Source organism: Vidua macroura, chromosome 16 (genome assembly GCF_024509145.1).
Source record: "Vidua macroura isolate BioBank_ID:100142 chromosome 16, ASM2450914v1, whole genome shotgun sequence".
Classification (NCBI taxonomy): domain Eukaryota; kingdom Metazoa; phylum Chordata; class Aves; order Passeriformes; family Viduidae; genus Vidua; species Vidua macroura.
The window spans coordinates 9,607,893-9,624,012 of NC_071586.1; the positions used below are offsets into that span (position 1 = coordinate 9,607,893).

At 39.4% G+C, this 16,120-nt stretch overlaps 1 protein-coding gene across 1 annotated transcript in view; it reads left to right on the plus strand.

Annotated features, from left to right (window-relative positions):
* Window positions 1-16,120, plus strand: part of OTOA (otoancorin) — a 33,428-nt gene that overhangs the window by 101 nt on the left and 17,207 nt on the right. The window contains exons 2-19 of the mRNA XM_053992067.1: window positions 320-348; window positions 439-469; window positions 563-590; window positions 1,455-1,542; window positions 2,985-3,116; window positions 3,725-3,960; window positions 4,168-4,271; window positions 6,647-6,753; window positions 7,202-7,341; window positions 9,788-9,911; window positions 10,259-10,474; window positions 10,984-11,151; window positions 11,456-11,596; window positions 12,177-12,232; window positions 12,596-12,713; window positions 13,234-13,307; window positions 14,586-14,721; window positions 15,588-15,778. Coding sequence (XP_053848042.1) covers window positions 320-348; window positions 439-469; window positions 563-590; window positions 1,455-1,542; window positions 2,985-3,116; window positions 3,725-3,960; window positions 4,168-4,271; window positions 6,647-6,753; window positions 7,202-7,341; window positions 9,788-9,911; window positions 10,259-10,474; window positions 10,984-11,151; window positions 11,456-11,596; window positions 12,177-12,232; window positions 12,596-12,713; window positions 13,234-13,307; window positions 14,586-14,721; window positions 15,588-15,778 — 2,119 coding nt within the window. The remainder of the gene's footprint in view (window positions 1-319; window positions 349-438; window positions 470-562; window positions 591-1,454; window positions 1,543-2,984; window positions 3,117-3,724; window positions 3,961-4,167; window positions 4,272-6,646; window positions 6,754-7,201; window positions 7,342-9,787; window positions 9,912-10,258; window positions 10,475-10,983; window positions 11,152-11,455; window positions 11,597-12,176; window positions 12,233-12,595; window positions 12,714-13,233; window positions 13,308-14,585; window positions 14,722-15,587; window positions 15,779-16,120) is intronic.

Sequence of the window (16,120 nt, forward strand, 5' to 3'; positions counted from 1 at the left end):
AGGGGTGTATTTGTGGCACAAAAAAAAGTTGTGTGTAATAAATTAGGTCTTGTTTAGTAACTGGGACCATGGTCTCTGCTCTCTTGGCATCATGGAGCTCTACCAGCAAATAATTTCATCAAGTCTGATTATTATTGAATAGCCTTTCCCCCCCCCCACTGTTTTTCTGTAAATAAATTTAATCAAAACTGCATTAAATGTTTGCAAATACATTATATATGTGTATATAATCACTGCATACAATAAATGTGTTTTTGTGTAACATAATTGACTGATAAAACATTGAATTAACTTCTAATAATTGGATAATCTTTTACAGATTTGCCTCCATTGTTACACAAAGCTGTGGTTAGTATTTTTATTTGATCTCTCTACTAACATTTTATATTATAATCTAAAAATAATAATTTATTACATATATTTGTATTTTTTCCTTAGGAGGAAGTAATAGCTGGGAAATACCTGAATGGTAATGTACACAGTTGTTCCCACTTATGCTTCTAAAATGAATTAAAACTCAGTATCTCACCATAACTTTTTATGTTCCATTTTGCATGTGCAGCCCTCCTAGATATACTTTATTTTCAAAGGTAATGTATTACTCTCCCCATCTTGATTTTTCAATATTATCTTGCACTTCAGATATGATCTGTTTCATATCCACAGAAACTGGAACATTATAGATAGAATGAAATTGGCACATATGATTACTTGGATTTAGGTTTCCTGGGAGGAGTATTTCCTGTTAACAGGGAAAAACCTGTTTGTCATGAAAAAGAAAAAAAAAAATAGAATGAGGCTGAAAATAAATACTTGCTTCAGTTTTCAGAAGTTTTGATAATTAACTTTGCTCACATGTGTCCAAATGGCTTCTTAAGGAAATTAGGTGCAATTCCAGCTGTCTGTCCACCTCCTTCTTTCATTCTCACTCCATCCCCCATCCTCCAGCTCCTGGTGGCTTTTGAATTATATGCAAATTTTGTCCAAATCTGAAAGAGAAGGATAAGCCTCAAAGACCACTCCACTCCTACATATTTTGAGAAAATCAATGTCTGTGTAAGGAAGACACAGTGAAATTAATGACTCTGCTGAAGGAAAGGCAGCAGTTACTCCCTGTGCTTTCTACAAGCAGATCAGAACAGGCATAATGGGGTGCCAGAAAGCACATGCCTTGGAGATGTACTAATAGCAACTCCTTGGAAAATTGAGTTTATTGTGGGTGGTTGTGGAATTAGATGGAAAAAAACTAATTAATTCCATTCCCCATTGACCCATGTATTTTCATTGCATTAAACAGATCAACTATTACTCTGGATAGGCAAAAAACTGAATACTTCTGTCATTATGGTGTTAGCATCACTCTTTGTTACCCTTTTTCTTTTTTACTCTTGTAATCTGCTATTTAACTTGTTATATTATTTTACTGGCATTTTTGATCCTGTTTTCTGTTACAGCTCTAATGTCTGGACAGCAGATCTGCTTACAAAAGTCATGGCATATTTTCATGCCCAGGAAATTATGTTTACTCTTAGCAGCCTTCAGGTTTGTGATATTTAAGATGCATGAAATATTTTATTTGAAAAGGAATTTAAAAAACTTAACCTATCTCTATAGCCAAAGCTAGGTGGTCAATGATAGAGGTAATTAATACACCTACAGTGTAGCAGCTAAATAGGAAATAGGAATAGGTTGTCTTTTTCCCCTAACATTGCTGGAGTATGCAAGGCAGAAATAACAACAATTCTTTTTGCTTTTCCTCTGATGGAAAGCAGGAGTTAGGATTTTCATGCTAATTGTTTCTGAGTTGAGTGTACATCAATGCTGTTTTCCCAGAAAATAACAGGTTTCTCCCAGATTTTGACTGGCTGTAGTTCACACTGCTCCTCATGGAATGAGAGGCTCCAGAACATCCTACAAAATGCCTCCACGTTTTAAAGCTTCTCTCAGTGCTGTTTTTGTAAATTATCAATGTGGAAGTGATGCAGGCAGGAGTTGTTGTTCCTCCTCGTGCTGCTGAGGGTTTGTGATGAGCCGCTTTAAGTGGAGCTGTACCCAGCTAATCAAACCTGAGTCCCTCCCTCGTCCCTTCACACACTGAACCAGGAAAGTGTCAACTGTGCCATCCCTGAGCCTCGGGCATTCCCAGAAGCTCCACAGTGCTTGAAACCTGTCCCAAGCTCCTCGTCGCTGTCACAGCTCATCCTCACCTACATTTTCCTGCCACTGCCCCTTCCCTTTGTCAGGTTTATTGGCAGCCTGAGGCTTTCAGCAGGCTGAACCCCGAGGCATAAAGGAACTGTGTTAATATTTGGTGGTGGCAATGCAAGTTAAGCAAAGGCAGCAAAGAACAATTGCAACTCAAATTCCAAACCAATTCTGAAATAATTCTGTCAGGAAATAGAAGGAATTTTAGTCCAGTCTGCTGCTAATGAGCCTTAAATTTATTTCTGTTCCAATGTTATGATTCCCCTTAAATTTTTCAAAACAGGCATGAGATTGTTAACTGGTAATGCAGCATGATGTGAGAGAGAATATTTTTGGCTTATGACCTGGTAGAGACTTTTCCTCCCATCTAATTGCACATTTCCTTCTCTTTTTTAAGTAATATGTACATGATGCCTGATTTTTTAGGCTTTTTTTTTTTTAGCTCTTTAGAAGTTTCATTTTTCACAGCTCTGCTGTGTGAAGCAGAAAAGCTTTATTACTCTTGTTTTGTGAAGTGAGAAACTGAGGCATCTTTGTTAAAAAGCTCTCATGAGAGGACTTGTTCATGAAGCCAAGAATAGGATTTGAAATCACTGTCTTTCAGAATGCATTTAGATTTTTTTTGTTTTCAGTTTGTGTGGAAAATAGTTATTTTGATCATTGGCAGCACAGACAATACAGAGCTAAGCACTTACTTCTCCTTGAGCACAGATTTTCAGGGAGTAAAAGTACAATAGTATGAGTTTTATGTATATTACACATATTTTTCTATACTTCAGATGTCCATAAAAAGTTACCTGAAGAACCTTTTATACCAACCCAGGCAACTATTGTCTGAATTGCAACAGCTTGATCAGCAGCAGTTCCAAACTGCAATGAAGTACCTCTTCAACAGCAAAAAGGAGCATCTTGTAAGTGAATTTCCACATGTGAAAAGGAAAAGCTGCTGGCAGTGGTTTAGATAAATGGAAAGGGACAGACTGGGGGACTCACAGTGCAGTTGCTTACCTGGCTTGGATTGGATTCCAGGACTCCCTCTCCTCTTAGGCTAGACTTAGTTCATTTAACTCTTACTGTCTAAAGGTTGCTGCAAGTCCAAGTCAGTCATTTGGATTTTCACAGTAATCAATAGAGAGAAACTCATCTCCAGAGAAGAGTTCACCCTCCTACAGTAACACCTAAGGTAGGTAGGGCCAGTTACTCTCAGGGAGTATCTTCTTTTTGGTGTCTTTTTGGAAAAAGAGCCAAGATGGCTAAAGAAGGTGAAATTAGTAATTTTGTTAATCAGCCATTTGAAATATCTTTCTGGGTTTAATTTTGGTTTTGTAAAAAAATTCAAGCTGGTCTCTACCTAATGCCAGAAAGGAATTATCTGAAGTAATGCAAACAACCAGTAGTTTGCAGCTGTTTTTCATGAGAACAGCATCATATTCTTTGTAGAGTGCTGTCTGTCAGGCCTCAAAATGAAGAATATATTGAATTAATCAGAGATGTTGATTTAACACTTTGTTGCTTGCAGGAAATAGGAAATATTATTCTTGACTGGGGCAAGACTAGGGAGAGAATTTTTCAAAGCCCAGGAGTAAACAGGACCTTGTTCCTTGTAACACTGGATAAATGCTTCCTGGCTCTGAGTGCCCTGGACTGTGTGGATATCCTGAGTCAGGTTCTGCGTGTGTCAGCAGTGAACTATCTCCAGCCTGATGTCATTGGGAGTCTCCCAAACCTTCTGCTGGAGGATGCTTTCAGAAACTTGTAAGCCATTTATTTTTCAGATACAATACTATGCTGGATTTGCTGACTGTTAAAAAATAGGTTGCTATATGGTCTCAGTCTATTTTCCAGATACAGCTTTCTGCTTATGTGTAAAGAATGCTGTTTCTAGAATCATTCGTCCATGTGTCATTAAATAAAATGAATGGTTAACTCATTAGTGAACTAACAAACCTGTTTATCACTTAGATCATCATTATTCAAGGACCTCTATGACAGAACCTCAGCAAGCACTCAGAGAGCTCTCTATGGCTGGATGAAGCAGATTCTACAGAAATCTTACAACATGAGTGGTATGATACAAAGTGGTTTATTCTTGCTTATCATAAGAGAAAAGCACTGAGCAAAAGGCCTGACCATTGTATTGAATTGTTTCCCCAGTTAACATAGGTCTGTGTAAGAGAGCTGTCTGGAATACCTTTTCTGCAGAGCAGAGTAAATATAATGTGTTTGTTACCCATGACAAATAGTTCTCCAGAGATGCTTGAACCTGTAGAGTAGAATCATGCTGTTGTTAAGGCTGGAAAAGACCTCCAGGATCATCAAGTGCAACCAATGGACTCTTCCTCTGTTCTGCACAGAACTATTCACAAACTCTTTTTCTAGTACTCCAGTCTTTTCTCTCCGTATTAAGTCTGAAACAGGACACAGTGGCCAGGTGCTCTGCCAAGGCCTGTTGTTCTCTTCTGAACTCCTGTTCAGACAAGAAAAACAGCTCTGGCTCAGGATACATTATCCACTGCACGGTTTAAAAACACAAAAGAAATGCAGGATGTTGTGAAAGCACATGGCACCAACTCAATCAGCAAAGGGACATGATAAGACCAAAGTTAATTAATTCTGATTGGATGCATTTTCCCACATCTGTTTGCCTGTTTAATGTGCCTGAAACAGATGTTCCATAGCTGGGACAGGCAGGATGGGCTCCACAAGGGGGCTGTGCAGGGCACTGAACATCAGAGCTGGTGCCTGGGTTTCACTGAACATCCCAGCACAGCTGTCCTGGGAGCATTTTAGACTTACAGATGTGTGTGTTCTTCCTCCTTCCCTAGAAATCAAAGGTTAAATGCTCACTTGCTTTAGTAGAGCTAAATTTGCCTCCTGGGTCTCCTGCCATTTCAAAATATCAGAGTAAACCAGTAAGTTGTGGAGGGGAGGTTCATGCTGCTGCTGTGCCAGTGCGTTGCTGGGGAAGCAAAGATGCAGAATTTGCCTGGTGCTACTCAGCAGTCCTGGGAAAATCCCTTGGCATTGGCTTGAGTTGTGTCTACAGCATTGGTGAACCCTTAATTCGTGGAAGATCACACAGCTTGGGAGGGACTGGGAGTTGCTGTGCCTCTTTTTCCTCCTGGTTGCTGCTTCACCTGCCAAAAGCAGCACAGATGTGGTGAATCCACCCCCAGGGCACCAAGTGTGGGCTGATTCCCAGCTGGCTGTGACCATGTGAACCATCAGCCCTGGGCAGGCACACTTGGACTGGAAGTCTAAAGCTCCCTCATGTTTATCTGCACTCCCCAAGCCACAGCAGAGTGCAGGAACAGTCCTGCAAGAGGGTGATTTATTTATGTGGGTAGCACTGGGACCACCTGGGATAGGGATCAGTTTTTGGGGATCACAGCTGCCATGGCTGGTAACTGCAAGTCTGTTCTGCTAGAGGCCACAATCAACATCCTTAAATGCTGCTGGTTTTTTCTTTAGCTCTCTTGTCATGTCTTTCAACTCTCGTAATATTCTGGGTAATGGGAGATAATATCACTTTAAAAAACGCAGGTCTGACAGGTCTGCTGGGATCATCATCTTGTCTCAGTTAAGGAGCTTAGATCTGTGTTTTCAAAAAAATCACTTAATGGAGTCCTTCAGCTTCTGATAGGTGCAGGCTGGTTTTTTTCCCAGCACTGGAAACTCTTCAAAGTGCACTGATGATTTTATTTTAAAAGAGCTGTGAGTATCAGCACTGCTGAGGAATGTGTTCAGAGGTGTCACACACTGAGCCATCCAAATGACAACAGCCTGGAGAAAAGAGTCTTTGTGGCTCAGGGTACCCATGGAGTCCATAAATATGTTTTTTCTCAGGGATATTTGGATCTTGATTTCATTTTCAATCCTTGGGAGAATGTTACTTAATGAATGCCATTTTTTAGCTGTTATGCAGTGTTTTGTGGTTTTGTCAGCCTATTTCCATGTAGGTATTTGAACAGTTTTTCATTTTCTCCATTATTGCTATTGCATATTGCTGAAATAAATGGCATCATCAATAATAATATATAAGATATATAAAGTATCGTGCCTTCCTGATGTTCTTAAATAATGCAATTGATTAGGAAAAGTGAATTTTAAAACACTGCTCCATATTTAATACTTTTGGGTAAATTTTTCCTGTCCTACAATTTATCCATTCTCTGTTTCGACAACATAAAACATTAATTGTTTTTGTATGAGAAAATTTGAGACACTTGAAGCACTATTTCATTTTCATTAAAAAATGTATGGACTCATAAAAGTCTGGTGCTAAAATGTAGCAAATGGAGGGAATCTGACTATCTCTGCTAAGGATTTTTCTGATTTGCAGATTTTTTATTATTTAACAATAACAATATACTGGGTAAAATATATTTGAAAAGTAATTACTTTCTGAACATTGTAGTGAGTATTTATTTGTACAAAACAGAGTTCAATGAATCAACTTCTTGGGTCAGTGCAGAAAGCTTATGGATTTTGGGAAGATACATGGTCCATCTCCCATTAGAAGAAATTCTGAAAATTAGTCTCAATGAAGTAAGTAACAAAGTGTGGTTGAATATATTATTGCTACAAACAATATGAACACAAATGCAAACTTAAACATGAAAAATAACTTCATATATCTTAATTAATTACAAAGAGAAACTACAGAGGGGAAATATAAATGTATTCTTTAAAATTAAAAAGATAGAATAATTTTGTAAAGTGCCTGTCATTAATATGTAATTATTTATTTGTATCAGACTTCTGTGACTTCTACTGAAAGGGACCAATGATAGAAGACCCTCAAATTATATGACATTTTGGCAGAGAATCACTCAAATCACTCACTCAACTATGCCTTCAGAAATATTGGTTTATCCAAATCTTCTTCCTTTCTCTATAACATGAACAGGCTCAATTAATTTTGAGTGTGAGACACAGACTTTATAGGATTCATTGTCTCACAGTGCTGATGCATGGTTTTGTCTGTGCTGGCCAGATCAGACTGTTCATTAGCTACGACAACGCAACAAAGCAGTTGGACACAGTGTATGATATCACACCAGAGCTTGCACAGGCCCTCCTGGAAAGGATAAACTCGTCAGGATTTGATATGAGGAACACTTCAACTATCTACAGGCAAGGCTGCTTTGCTTTTTCTTTTATGGCTGTGTATGGATGGAACAACTAACTAAGGAGAAAATGGAAATTGATAGCGTGGCACAGCTTCTTCATTGCAGCGGAAAAATGTAGGCTGAAATCCAGCTCTGTTTAGCAACAGTGAAGAATTGCTACTTTATGATTTTTTGGAGGTGTGCCTAATTAGCTAATGCTTTGTCTCCTGCTCCACAGTAAGGAGATGCCTGTAGCATTTGTAGGAAGTCTGCAGCAGTATCTGGGGGACCTAGGCAGTGCTCCACCACATCATAGAGCAATAAAATAAACTGGGACAGCAGGACATGAGTTGTCTTGGCTGCTTGAATCACAGAACATGGAGGTGTTTGGTGGAAATCATGTTACAGTTAGGATTGAAGGAGGAAATCTCATCTCCTGCCAGCCAGGACTGCAAGCGGGTTTAAACTGACGTGAGTGTCACCAGAGAAGCCACAAAGTGAAGTAGTGTAAAGCCTGCCCTGCTGTCCTCTTTGTCCTGCAGGATAGAGATGAGCCATGCTTAAATATGTTTGGATGTTAGGTGTGTAAGCAGGAAACTGAATTTTCAGGGCTGTCAAATCTGCTCTGAGCTAACTTTGACACTAATAAAAAACCAAAATAAACTGCTGCTACCCATAAATATGCAGCGAGCATGAGAGCTCTGCACTCCACATTTACATTTACATTGTCATATCAATGGATGTATTTAGTCCCAAGACAATGCTGTCTGAAATTATTTGTAGTCTCCTTGGGGGATACCTTGGAGTTTTAAACTAATGGAGAATATGCTTTATGGCTTCAGAGCTCCTGTTGTTACTGCAGTGCAGCTCGCTGACTTCCGTGAAGCATTGCTCTTGTCGGAGGAGTAAGCGAGAGAAGAGTTATGCCCACGCTCTAAATTTCAATGTCAGAAATCTTAAAAATTATTTTGTCACTCACAAGAGCTGCCCCATTCTCACAGATGAGAGAAATGTCGTGCTCCATAATCCTTAATATATTCCATTTTTACGACACACTTAGTTTATGTTACTCATTTTAACCATACTGTTGATTTAAATGCACTTTTACTTTAAGAAGTAGTGTTATTCATTTCTGCTAATCCCAAAGGAGATTAAGAGTTTTTGGTGGCTATGCAGTAATGCATCAGAATGTAATTATTTGTTATAAAAATGCTCTTATAGATGTTTCTTTGATTTGTATGTTGGTTTGATGATCTCCCATTAATTCAGATGTGCTGCTGAAGCAGTGTTTTGTTATATCGCTGGCAGGTTGTTGTTGAGGGACTGGAGGAGCTAAAAGCCTTTATGTGCTGCAGAATTTGACTTAGTTTGTGGTAGTGCTGCAGCATTGTCAACTGATGATTTGATTCACATCTGGACATTACTGCCCAGACTCTGCCTGTGCCTGTCTCACTGAACTGCGAAAAACCAGGGATGTAGCAGGAAAGCTGGGTTTTGGACATACCTTTGAGGTTCTTGTTCTGTGTAAATTATGAAAGCAAAGGCTGACTTTACAGGGACAGGGAATTGACTCAGGCTTCCTACAAACCAGTCCATCCCCATCACTATCAAGTTCAAAATCCAGACATAGTGATGCACAATTCAGAGCTCTTCCTTTGCAGGGCTGCAGGTTAAGGCAGTAAATAAGCACAAGGTCTAAGCCAGAAGGACACCTACCAAAGGCACTTCCCCATGGTAGTGTGACTCCTCCTCTCCAAAAACTATGGCTGCGGTTGCACTTTACAAAGGTTAATGGAAATGTTGACTTAAATATTACAGCATGGGAACTGTGAAGGAAAATGAGCTCAGTTCAAAACCCTGCCTTGCAGACTGCTGTGCTGGCACAATTGGGCAGTGAGCCTCTGTGTGCTTTCTCCTGACCAGTGTTGAACTGGACAGGTCTCCATCCATTGGCCAGTCCTGTGTTTGATGTGAAATACAGCAGGCTTTGTTTAATCCTAAAATGATAAAGAGGCCATCTCGTGCCCCAGATGCTGCTCTGAAATACAAATTGGTTGTGTTGCATGTGGAATCCAAGCAGGACTTAGGGTTCAAAACATCCAATCAAACCAGGTAAGAACTCAGCAAGCCACTTCTAGAGACTTAGTAATAGCCCTCCATCATTTTCAAGATTATCCTGTTAGGGGAGTGGAGTCATTAACTGGGACAATCCAGCCATGAACAAATGGAACCAGGACAGGTAAATTCTCAAGCGCAAGCAATCCAGGCAGCTTCATCTGAATACAAAGGCCACTGCATGTTCTCATACCCCTGTTACAGGCTAAGTTTTAAGGACTACAGGTTCAGGCACTCATGACAAACAGAAATGGCTCAAGCTGTGATCACAAGGAGAGGGTACCAAGCTGTGTTTCCATTTCCTAACAGTGACACCTTTTATGTCAGAAGGGAGCTAATGTATTTCTGCTCCATAGGCTGGGTTTGTTGGTTTGTTTTTATGAGGACCTGGAACAGATGGATGCAGCTGTGGCCCGGGCTCTACTTCATCAAATGATTAAATGCAATCAGCTGAGAGGTTTCCAGGCCGAGGTTCATGAGGTGTGTACAACACTTGTTCTTCTTGCCTAACATAATCCTGTAAACAGAGGAGGAAAGATGTTCTTCTTAAATAAGGAAAGAAATGAGTGAAAAATTATTGGGAGTTAAGGGAAAATAGTTCTTGAGAATGCAAAGAATAGAGTTTGGGTGCTTATTCTTTTCTCAATCTGTTTCATATTCCTGTTCCATATACCTTTCACAACTGTGGTTCTATTTTTGAAATTTTATGACGTGTGTGAATATTTGCCAATGCCTATTCCAGAGATTCCAGTTAATGTTTTGGGTGGTAATGGAAATTGGTTTTTGGCAGATTTTTATGTGTGATCTGCTCTTTTTGTTTGATTTAGCTCAAATCTCAGCTCCTGAACATTGCCATGCAAAACCAGACATTGAACGATACCCTTGGATCTCTGTCAGATGCTGTGGTTGGACTAACTTCAAGTGAGCTGGAATCTCTGTCACCTGAAGCAGTGCATAATGCTGTTGCAACATTAAACCAAGTCTGTGGGTGGGCAAAGAGCCAAGTTATGATTTTATCCAGTAAATACCTCTCTTACGAAAAGGTACCTCTGATAACAGCTTTCCTACCTTGTGTTTTTAAAAGTGAAATGGCTTCTTCTTAAGAATAACTGTAGATTTTGAAAAGTTTAGTATAAGAATTCAATTTAGTTAGTGGCCTGGAAAATATGTTTAAATCAAATAAAAGCATCCAAGATTGTACATCCCAAAGTAATTCTCTAATAACAGAGAGAATGAGTATTTGGATTTGGCAGTTGTGTATATTATTTTGTCACTGCCCTAAACAGAATTTGCATGATCAGAGATGTGAGGCTGTATATTCAAATATACTGTAATGCAAGGAATTAGGTCCTGGTTTAAGTTTCAGAAAAAGGAACTTCTGAGAAACTTCAGGCATTTGTTCTAGGGACAGATGCAGAAAATGCATTCCCAGGCAAGAAATGTATTAAGTATTTAACAAGAATAGTTTTGCTTTATTTATTGGCTTTTGCTTTTAAATACATCTGCTGATCTCAATAAAACTTCCTGTTTGCTTGTGCTGTTCTCCCTGCAGGTTTTATCATTTTACAACGTGAGCCAAATGGGGGCCTTGGTGACAGGAATTGGCACCCGGTCACTGCACAGCATGAACCCCAGGGAGCTGGCTCAGATTATTCGAGGCACAACATCCCAGTACTTGTCTGACTTATCTCCTGCACAGCAACAGGGCATCCTCAGGAAGGTGATTATTAACTCCAGCCTGTGGCAGGTTCTCTCTGCACAAGAGCACCATAACCAGAACTGTAGAGCATGAATTAAACCAAGATATGTCCTTTAGCTCAATGGTTAATGGTTCTACTGCTTTTTTTCTGAACACCAAGGGTATTTTGAAGGCTGTCTTGCTTATTTCATTGAGTTTTTAATACTGTTGTGTTTTTCCTTTATCCTCTTAAGAGAAATATTACACAGAATAGAAAGAAGGGCAAATCCTGTAAATCTAAGCATCAGTTCAGAAATACCATGTATTTCTGTGTTTCTCTTTTTAGATTGCTGCATCTGGAGATTTTTCTTCATCAGTCAAAGATATACAAGGAGCTTTCTTTAAAGAAGTCTCCCTTTCTGGTTTATGGAAGCAAACTGGATATAATTCTTCAATGCTGAAAGAAAAAGAACTAAGAAGCAGCCAGGTAAAAATCGTTATGCAGTTCCCATTCCACTGCAATTTAGTGTGATGGGAGAATTGGAAAAGTGGTGTAATATATTTGTGTTCAAGGAACACAGGTAAAAGGAAGGAACTGCCCCAGTTAAATCTCAACATAAACACTAAAGGGCATTTAGAGCCCAGGCAGCACTATAAGACAATACTATGGAAAAGAAAGCATTAATATGCTGAATTTAAGCCCCCAGGTTTCTGCCATGCAAATTTCCTCTTTCCAGTACTGCATATTAGACATTTGCATGTGATGTCTAGAGAGATGAAAGGTCACATCAGATGATCTCCATGCTCCCTTCAGCCCTAAGTTTTTGAGTGGCTGTGGGCTGTGTACAGCTTTAACATCATCCCATAACGCCAGTCAGTGATGGCTTGTCTTGTGAAGAAAAAATTCATCTAACTGGATGCCAAACCTTTTGGTTGCTCAAGCTGGACCACAGAAGTACCTTTAGAGTACATAAGAGAGCTCAGAGTACAAAAACCTTGCAGTAGTTTATATCTCTTACAACTGGATTAACTAAAGTTACCTTTAATTATGGTGGGTTTATTTTCAGGCTTTGTATCTGTATGAATTACTGTCCAAGGAAAACTCTCCCGTTGACCTTGTAAGGTATGAACTGTATCTCTTTTGAAATGGGGTTTAAGACTAGTTTTTTGATGAGAGCAACTTTGAGGTAAACAATATGTGATTTTTATGTATTACCTTATGTTTATTCATTCCTGGATACCACAGGATAATTCACCTTCCTTATTAAAAAGGGTCTTCAAAGCCAAAATGAGGATCAAAGCATTGCAGAGGTTTGGGTGTTTTAAGTTGATATTTTTCAATTTGTTTGCATTTTTACTTTCAAGAGCTTTTTAATTACAGGAAATGGGAGAGGTGAAGAAACTGTGTCTTAGAATGGGGTTGTGGAGAGTAGAGACTAGGTCCTGCTTAAATATTCATAAGATTGAAATTTGCCTTTCCTATCAGCACAGGACAGCTTGTGAAAGGAGTAACTTGTCAACTCTTTGAAAGTATGGACACAAACATATTTTTAAACAATTTTAAATTCTTTGAAATTAATCTTCATCTGCTTTCTCCATATCAGGTAAACAAAAAAAAAAAAAGACTTTATGAACTTAAACATACTACCCAATATCTAAATTAGGTAGATTGAAATTTGGTTCATTCTATTTTGTCTTTGGTTTTTTTTGGTTTTTTTCAGAATCCTGTATGTCTCAACTTGTCTGCTAGCATATTTTATTTAAATCTTTTATGTGCGAATTTGTCTGTTATCATACTTCGTTTTGACAATTTCATTTGTCACTTACAAATTGCAAGAAATTCCTACAGCCCTTCTGAATTGTTAATTCATGAGTAATCTGTCTGGAAATACATAGAAGTTTCAGAAACATACGAATGTTCTCATGTTCCCAAATATATAATGTTTCATCTCTGATGTCTACAAAAAGAAAACTAAAACAAGCCAGATAAAAATGCTCTCTGAAGATAATATGCACAGTCTTATATATGTTAATTTATATATATGCTGCAATAAACAAGCCATATTTTTTATTCTTCTTCAAAACTGCTAGAGGTTTAAGATCCTACATTTTTGTTGCCTTTAGGTTAATTGTTTGGCTTGGAAATTTTGGAAAGTCTCCAATGCATCCATTCCTCCCTTCCTCTTACTGGCACTTCCGTAAGTTACATCTTAGTCCATCTTAACTTCTGAGCACTTTTCAAATAATCTCTTCAGTCCTAAGAAAACTGATGATTCAAATAAATGGTAATTTATCAAAAGTGGTCACTGACTGTAGGCAAAATCTGTCTCAAGCGAAAGTTGGTAATACTTTGTGTCTTTTAGTACGGTACATTTTTGTCACAATGGTGGATTTTTTCCCCATAGGTAGGCTTATTTGGTTTAGGTTTGCTTATTTGTTTAGGGGTCTTTTTGAGAGTGGATATATAAGACAAAACCACTGGATACTGCTGAAGCATATTGCTTTGTATGGTTGGAAACATTCCAGTGTGTTTCAAGACATTTGTGTAAGTTAGCAAAACTTCTCAGTGACAGCTTTTTTCCTTAGGAAAAAATAACTTGTGTATGGATGAGAACTCCTGAATTGTAAAATTTGTTAATTCCTTCCTTCCTTTTCTTTCTTTGTCTCTTTCTCACTTTCTCTTTCTGTCTCTTCTGCCCTTTCTCTCTTTCTTTCTATGTGCCTAAGGGCATAAAAGGGACTGAGAACCCTTCTTTTTGTGGAATATTTCTTAATTGAACAAAGTAAGGAAAGTATTCATTTGAAAAGGCTCTATTCTATTTAACAACTATAAAATAATAATAGAAAAACTTTAATGCATGGCTTCCTACAAACTGCAGCACTCAGTTATTTGGCAACAATTGCATGTTGGCTGTTCAGGGCCATCAGAAGTTACTGGTGCCTACAGACCCTGGCAAGGCTGGGCCTGTGCAGATGTGGGCTGTGGCTTTATTTGCAAAGGTTATCTGCCACTCTGTGCGGAGAAGAGCATCATTTTTTTTTAATTTGGCAGGATTTTTGGATTTTGATAAAAAGGAAGACTACACTAAAACTACTTGTCATCCTCAGGCCACCCACCACATTTTCATTCATCAGAGAATTATTCCTAATAAAACAGACAAAGAGGAAAAGCTTCTGACCTGTAAACTGTTGTTCCATATGGTGTTAAAGCATCTCAGAGCACTTTTCATACACTTGCAGCTGTTTTTAATTCTTAGCCCTTTTTTGAAGTTCAGTTCATGTCCTGATGGACTGGAAGAAGATGGATATTGAAGTAAGGCAAGGGTTAATTGCAATTTTTTTGGCCTGTCTGGTTTATGATTTTTCAAGTTCAGCCTTGTCTCTAAATATTTCTGTCATGACAAATTCCATGGGTATGGTTGTGGGTTTAGGAAGGTCAGGTTTACATTCTGAGACCTTCTGAATTCTTTCTGCAGTTCTGAGTACCTGGAGTATGTTACACGCCCTTTGTGTGTCCCTTTCCTTGAACGTGTGGGGAAGACTGGAATGGACCTTCTGAACCCAAGCCTTCACAAAAGGGATGCTGTCCTGCAAAAAGTACAGGAGTGCTTGGTGGGTATGGCTGAGAGGGATCAGCAGAGGAGGAGACTCCATGGAGGAGGAGAGAGCCACCACATGAATTTTTCACCCATCCATCTGTATTTTTGGGAGGGATTTATGTACTGTTTCAATTTTATTGTTTGCTCCTTAATGAAACCTTTTTATAGCTTGCTTAGCAATTTTCCTTGACTCCATGCATGTTACAAAGTGTTCTCATGAAATGTCATTGCTGGCCAGGACAGCCTGGAGCTGACCAGTTTGCACCTAGAGCTGTTCCCCTGGGTCCAAGCAGTGCCAGTGTGAGCAGAGCTGTTGTGGCACAGGGAGCTCCATGGGAGAGGTGGTGGTACCAGGAGGATTTTGTGAGTTCTGCTGTCTGGGAGCTGCAGCACTCACCAATTTTTAGGGGAAACTAGTTCTTTGATGTAGTTGTGGCTATTCCTGTCCTTACACACAGTACCAGCTGTACCAGCTGTATAATCCCCAATGTTTTGGCAGCTGCTTGAGAAGCCCCTTAGAGCTCAGCCTTCCAACAGCAAGAGCTTGGGGCCCCTCTGCTGCAAGGGGCCACGTGAGGGCTGTGCTGCCAGACAGAACTGCACCAGCTCTGCAGGTGCTGGGTGGTCCCATTCTTTATGTGTGATTCAGTTTGGAATAAAGAATACTGAAAGCTCTGAGAAGTGCTTATGAAATATCACCAGTTGGATTGGTAAAACGAAAAATGTAAGGCTATCTCAGCAGAAAATGTAGATTAAGTTGCCAGTGCAAACTGTTGTGTCTTTGTTCCTTATAGCTTAAATGAGTTGTGATGCAGCTAAGTGGTACAGGGCAAGAGCCCAGGTTAGGTCTGCCAACAGGGCAAATGCTTCTTGTTTCAGAACAGCTCCGTTGCTGATGAATATGATGTTGACCTCCTTGGAAATCTAATCTGCCACTTACCTCCAGCCTTTATACATGGCAGAATGTCCCTGAAGGCAATGGCAGCAGCCCTACATCAATTCAAACTTTGCCAACAGCTCAGCCACGAGCAGAAGACTGAAATTAAATACAAACTCCTTCAGTTATATGGGTAAGGTATTGGATACACCACTGTGGTCATGATGCTGGTTAGGCCATGCAAACACCAAGCATTTGCTTTGCCCAGATGAACTGCAGTCAAACCAGCACAAAGCAGCTTCTGTCACTGCCCAAGTTCAGAGTCTTGTCCACTAGAATGACATTGCTGTTCTTGTGTGTAATGTGATAACTGTGGAACAAAATACAACGCCAAGGACACCCTGTGTGACTGAAGTCCCAGAGGAAAAGGGAGAGAAAGTGTAATGTTTAGGGGGGAACAGGCAAATAGACTCACTGGCCTGGCAAGAGAAAGGGGTTACAAGCAGAGAATGGTGCAGGAAGGCAAAGAATGGGA